The sequence below is a fragment of the Crocodylus porosus genome, unplaced genomic scaffold, assembly GCF_001723895.1.
Source record: "Crocodylus porosus isolate Cpor-Errol unplaced genomic scaffold, CroPor_comp1, whole genome shotgun sequence".
In the NCBI taxonomy this organism is placed as follows: domain Eukaryota; kingdom Metazoa; phylum Chordata; order Crocodylia; family Crocodylidae; genus Crocodylus; species Crocodylus porosus.
The window spans coordinates 127504240-127511245 of NW_017728886.1; the positions used below are offsets into that span (position 1 = coordinate 127504240).

Here is a 7006-nt window from a genome sequence, read left to right on the forward strand (position 1 = left end):
GCTATTAATGGAATTGAGGTTATTAATTTGGTCTCCTAAACATTCAGTTTTGGTCACCTAGCCCCATAGAAGGTCAATTTCTGCAAACTATCATGCTGTAGAGATTTCTACACTTTTCAAGTCACCAGAATAAATACCAGTGTTGTCATTTGCTACCTGCCTTTTCTCAAGGAAGCCAACAAAATAGCTGCCATGTCTCAATTTTAAGAATGATGGATCTAACACATTTTCATTTACAATTTTAATGTTACCTCATATATAAATGGATTTTGTGCTATACTTAAGATTAGTGCCTTTGCATGTAAAATTCAAGCATAGTTGCCAGTACTTGTAATAATTTCCTCTTACAATTTATGTAAGTAACAACACCTTCACATTTAGATGACTGATAATTCCCCTTTTTATTTAACAAAATGCACCAAAATGAGTAGCTAAAATATGAAACCCACAGATACAAATGAAGATCCTTATCTTGTATAATGTCATTAACTTCTTACACTTTTCACATATGAATTATTTTATTATCTAGACACACTACGGTTTGGCAGCCAGTAATTAGAGGGCCCATTTATGTCATATGAGTTCAATGAATTGAAGGCCCTAGTTTGTTTCTCCACAAAATACAAGATTTAGTTGTGTGCATTCCTTTATTTCTTTTCAAAACTTGTATACAAATCAATTTCTTAAAGATTCCTGGGTAAATAATGTCATATCATAAGTCTGTAACCTGAACTAGCACTTTTTAAAAAGTAGGATTCAGACTTTCATGCAACTGGTCACATAAACTTACTCCAACACATGAATAAGACCAGAGAACAAATATGACTTGGCAAAAATTGTAAAATCTGCAGATCAGGAATGGTTCTCTGTCACTATTTAATTAAATCGTTTAAATACTTAGTAAATTGTATTTAAAAAGTCATTCAAAAACCTTTGGAAGCTGCTTTGCAATGTCACCTCCTACAAAAACAGCCTCTAAGTAAATCCATAAATTCTGAACTGTCATCCAGTTTTCAATTATGTCTGTTGTGTTGGAAAGGTAGTGTACCCATTTTTGAATCTGTGCCTTGAATGGTGTGTTGTACCTGTAACAAAAGCATTTTTCCATTATGTATTTTTGTAAAGAATAATAATAAAAAAAAAAAAGCATCTACAGCATTTTAAGCATCAAATACTCACTATGATAAATGGGACACACCACCTTAAATGCACTGAATTTTTGCACTGTAACCAACTCTGGCTAAAGCATAACTTCAGTGATTTAATTAACACATATCACAGTACAAAAGTGGATTTACAGAGTTTGAAAATAAATGAAATATGCTTTTAGAGATATTATGCTTTGGGAAGTTTTACCCAACATTGTTCCTGAATCTTCTTGAAACCACAATGTGATCTAGTGCTGCCACAGAAGCAACAGACTCACAAGTTGAACAAGGCATCTCTGTCAACATAACCTTGTAGCATTAGTACTTCAGTTTAATACTCTCTCCAGGCTAATGGCTAGAAAATGAAGTTTGCTTTTAGAAAATGGTTTGTAGGTAAAATAGATATTACATTAAAACAATGGTCCAGGGGAACCAGCAAGAGTTAATTGACTGCTAAAAGTCTGTTTGTGACAAAGTTTAATTCAAGGCCCACTGTGTCTGAAGCCAGCAGACAGGCTGGGAAGCTGTTCCATAACAGATAAGGGACTCTGCTGCAGTGGCCAGGTCACAGTGACCAACTGCAAAGCCCTTGGGATTTCCACTTTGCTGAATGGACTAAATTAAAACATCAGTAAATGACCAAATTAAGATATGTCCATGTAATGGGTTTGTTGAAACAAAGGAATATGCTGATAGGACAAAATGTGAACAGTATAACAACCACAAGGAAACCAAATGGTACCCAGAGATGAAGAGTCATCAGGAGGGGCAAAAGGAAGCAAAAGAAGGAATTTCAGAGCAGCAAAGGGTCCCTGAGGGGGGAACTCAAGGTCACCATGGACAAAGAGCACACCACCAGCGCATCTCATCCACCCCACTGGGTGGGGACTCGGCCCTCAACCTACAAGCTGCTGACATCTAATATTCAAGAAAAAATATCACAAGGTGAATCTTGTGTACGGGCCAAAGGCACCTTCCCTCTATAACAACCCTAGGACTGGTAAATCCGAAATAAACAGCGTGGGGACTTAAAGGGGGTGTTAGTTGTTTCCCTTGCCTGCATTATTCTTACTTGCTATCACTGCATATCAATAAAACTTACCTATTATCAAATAAAATATCTGTGGTCAACCTGAGGGCTTGGGTCCACCTGGAACAAGGTATCTGGGTCATAAATCCAGTGCCAAAACATATTCATAGATTGTAAGGCTGGAAGGGAGCTCAGAAGATCGAGTCCAGCCCCCCTGCACCAAGCAAGACAGACAACTGGGGTCTGGTGAGCCCAGCAAGGTCTCAGGGCCTTTGTCATTAAAGCTGAGGTAACAACATTTTTCTGTAGAGGAGCTCGTAGGTTAGGGACAGACATTCAAAAAGCCTAAGACTAAATTGATTCAATCTTTGCAGGTTAGTCTAACCTGGCTAAGATAAACTGGTTTGTAACTGCATAGAGATCCCCCTCTAGGCTCACAAAACCCAGGCACAGGCCTTCAGTGGCTCAGGCTAGAAGCTGGGGGGGGGGGGAGGGGTGCTAGAGCTTTCCTCCCCCCCCTTCTTCACTGCTGAGCTGGGGGGAGGTGTGGCCAGGCCTCAAAACAGAATCCTCCGATTAGGGAGGGAGGGATTCCCCGCCTATACTGTTGATAACACAGCATCAATTACATAGCAGGGAGTTGTTAGCATTTATCAGCCCATCAGCAAAACAGATTCTCTCATTAGTTTGAGCTTTTTCTAAACATTTTTTTCCACTGGAAGGAGCAGAGGGACATTACAATCTACCAGTTCATTAGCTCTAAAAATCCCTAAGCTGGTACTGTCCTGTCTGCCTTTGTCCCGTCTCCCACAGCACTGAGCATAGCCAGCATATGGCATGACAGCTAATGCTGAGAGGAGCCTGCACATGGCAGAGGAGAGAGGGGAAATCCCTGTTTGAGCAGGGAGTGGGGGGGGGGGGGAGCAGGAGGAAGCCAGGCAGATGTCTGCAGTCTCTACCAGAGCTACAACCAGGGAGCAGAGAGGAAGGGCCAGCCTTGATGGCTGGCGCAGAGATCAGAGCCCCACACAAAGTTGCTAAGCAACTGAGATGCTGGGAGAGTCCGATTTAACTTAAACCAGAAGGGGTCTAGTACAGACATTGCATAAACTGGTTTGACCCAAATCAGTTAATTCTGATACTACATTCAACCAGGTGCATCTCAAACCAGTTTCAGCCATTTTCAAACTGGTTTATGCGCACTGAATGTCTGTTCTGTTACAGGTTTAAACCAGTTGCCTGATCACTTAAACCCGTTTATGTGCAATGTCTGTCCCTAGCCACAGAGTGATTCAATTATATGATTTTGGAGAACGATTTATCTCCTTATCCAGCTATGAGTGAATGCAATAGCAATTCCAAATGCCTCACCTACTTGGAATTCCAAAGTTCTTGAGCTCCATATTGTCTGTCAATTTTTCCTTTTTTAGTTCTAGTAACCTTTTCTTCCTCAGGAAAGCTACTGCTAGATGAAGACTAGATTAAAGTATTGTCATGTGTATACATAACTGGTTGGATCATTATGTTAACAGGCAGTCATCAATAGCTCAATGCTGTTGGGAGGAGGTATCAAGTGAGGTTCTCCCAGGTATCTGTATGGGGTCTAGTACTGTTTACTATCTTCATTAATCATTCAGACAATTGGATTGAGTACACACTTTGCAAATTTGAGGACATCACCTAGTCGGGTGGAGTTGTAGACATTCTCAAGTGTAGCATAAGGATATGGAATGATCTATATAAAACTTGAAGAAATGGTCTGCAATCAGTCAGATGAGATTTAATAAGGACAAGACCAAAATCCTGCACTTGGGGTGGAATAATTGCATGCAAAAATACAGACTTGGGAATGATTAGGTAGGCTGTAGTACTGCAAAGAGGAACCTGGGAGTTACAGTGGACCATAATTTGAATACTAGTCAACAGTGTGCTCTTGTTGTGAAAAAGCCAAGAATATACCAGATTGTATTAACAGAAGGATTATTTGCAAATCAAGTAATTGATTCTTCTACTCAATTCAGCACTGGTGGCTTTGCCTGGAATATCGTATCTAGTTTTAGGCTCCGCACTTCAAGAAAGAGGTGGACAAGATGGAAAGAATCCTGCCCAGAGTGACGAAACTGATTAGGAGCCTGGGAAGGAAGATTTACATGGAAAGGTTGAACAAACTAGGGTTATTTAGTCTGGGAAAGAGAAGACTGAAGTGAAGATTTGATAACAGCCTTCAAAATACATGAAGGGCAATTACAGAAAAGGATGCAGCTGGGCTTCTCTCTGTGGCCTTAGGGGACAGAACTAGGAACAATGGCCTCACACTGCAGGAGGGGAAATCTATGTTGGCAATTAAGGGTAACTTTCTAACTATGATGGAGAACAAGCTACCTAGAGAAGTTATGAAATTTCTGAGCATGGAAATTCTCAAGAGTAGGTTAGACAGTAGGCCTGTGAGAAGTGGCTAGTATTTGCTTTGACTTTGAATTCAGCCAATTCAGGGGACAGCGATTCAATTCAGTGATTAAAATCACTGTCCCGAATCGATTCAGTGGAATCCGATTCAGAGATTTGGCCACTGCTGAATCGGCTAAATCTCCGAATTGAACAGGCCCCATTCCCTGCCCACTCTCCCAGTCCCATTAATCACTGCCCCACCGAGCCCCAGCACTCAGCTCCTGCCAGGTGGGGAGGGGGGCAATCCCCGTGCCCCATGTTGCACTGGGGGGACTCTGCCATGAGCCCCCAGAGGCCCCAATGGCCACTACAGCTGCTGGTGAGTGTGGGGGGGGCGGGAAATCTTGGGAGGGTTGGGGGGTTTTTAAGTGCTGAGGCCAGGTAGGGCAGCCATTGATGGGAATGGGAGAGCAGGTGGGGGTCAGGGGGCACTCAGCAGGACTGGGAGGCCCCCCCCAGTCCCCTTGCTCCTCCTCCACCCCACCCCATCAGGCCCTGCTCCCTGCCCAACTCTCCAAATATTTTCCTAATTGATTTGGAGGCTTTGAATCAATTTGGACCTTTTTATTGGTTTCCCGATTCAATTTGTATTCAGGAATTCAGCCACTGAATCAGGCCAAATCTCTTCTGAATCGAATCAGCAACCAAAATTTTGCATAGCCCTACTAGACAGGCACTTGATTGGGACATTTTATACAGGGACAACGTTGCCTTCAGCAGAGGGTTGGACTAGATGACCTTACGAGGTCTCTTCCACCCTTTCTTAGACTCATAGGGAAGTAAGTAGTTTGACCATATGGTATGTGCTAGAACTGTAGTACAGAGGCATTTGCTTATCCAGTAGTTCTGAAAGCCTGAAACCATTAGTCAAATGAAGCTTCACCATCTTCACTGAAAGCTTTATCAACTCACGGTTTTGTTCAAATGAGGGACTTTGTAATTTCCCATGGACATTATGAATGGAGGGACCTTGGACATGAGGAAGAATGGAAAAGTACTGAAAGGAATGTATACTGTTGGGACAGGATGGGGGGGATGCAGCTGAAGGCCAAATGTGAACAACACAGCAGCCTTCTGGATAAGTTTACAAGGGAATAGCTTGAGAAAGCGCGCTTGGTTCAGCAAGACACCAGGATGAGTTACTGTCAGACTGCCAAGAGTATGTTACAGAGCGGGTTGATCTGTATGTTACTTGTCAGTATATAAAGTAGCCTATGCTTTGTTCTCATCAAGAATGAGCTTCCCCTTGCTGTTCTCCCATGACGATGCAAAACAAAGCGCTTCTGATAGCCAAACAGTGATTCTGTCTAAATTTCCACATCATCTTGGGGACTTGTCCGAGATGTATCCTCACACAGAACCGCCCTGAGTAGGACCTTCATCTTGGCTCTTAGACTCCATCGCTCCGAGAAGGCTCTCCTCAACTCAGTTCTTCGGCTCCGCAGCTTCAACACTCCAGGCTCTGATCTACCATCCGTCTGTTTGGCTCTGAAAAAATCCCTGGCCAGGGTGAGTACCTGCCTGTTTCAGTGTCAGTAAGTCCTAGGAATGACAATGGGTAGCGGGACCTCTAAGGACCTGCCGCAGAATCCTGCCCGGTTTATGCATCTGAAATATGGGCCCCGGTCAACACTGTACTTAATTAAATAAAACCGGTATACCAATGGTGACCCCAAATTGCACTGGCCCTTAGATGGGTCGTGAGATCATCATATTCTCAAACACCTCCAAAAAAATTTCAAAACTAAGCACCCTGTTCAAATGGAAGCCTGGTACCTATGGAAAAACAAGTCCAAAAAGTCCCATAAGCGCACCCGTGTGGCTTCCTATAAGGATAATAAGAAAAAATTTAAAAAACAAATTGATCACCTTCAGAATCAAGTTAAAATTCTCCAGTGTCAAGGGCCGACCCTGTCTGCCCCTTGTTCACCATATCCGCTAGACTCTACCCAGCCTTGCCTCCACCACCAGATGATCCACCCCAAGACCATTTGTTGAATCATTGGGTCCCGCTCCCACCACCGCCCACAGGTCCCACAGCCTCAGGCACTGCTACGTCCACTGTGCTGGCTTCCCCAGCAACTCCACCACCCCTTACCCCTGGTCCTTCATCGCCCATTACCACAGTTACTTTTGATTCTCCCATGGGGGACCGGTTCAAAATTAACGTCCCCCTGGACCCCCATGACGGGTAAACCGTACATTCAGCTTCCCTAAATGAGCAAAATACCCCAGTCAAATTGACCCTCCAGAACCAAAATAATGCCACCATCAAAATAAAACTGCCAGAAATCCCTTGTAAGGAAGACTCACTGGGGCAAAAAGCTTGACAGGGCACAGTACACCCTCCAAAAATACCCTGTGCTTGGGGGGGGGGGGG

The 7006-nt window shown here is 43.4% G+C and overlaps 1 protein-coding gene across 5 annotated transcripts in view; it reads right to left on the reverse strand.

The window, feature by feature from the left end:
- The window catches only part of DNAH5 (dynein axonemal heavy chain 5), a 294998-nt gene that overhangs the window by 146302 nt on the left and 141690 nt on the right, over window positions 1-7006 (reverse strand). For all 5 annotated transcript variants that reach the window (XM_019541679.1, XM_019541689.1, XM_019541661.1 and 2 more), the window contains exon 30: window positions 932-1085. In XM_019541679.1, the coding sequence (XP_019397224.1) occupies window positions 932-1085 (154 nt within the window). The remainder of the gene's footprint in view (window positions 1-931; window positions 1086-7006) is intronic.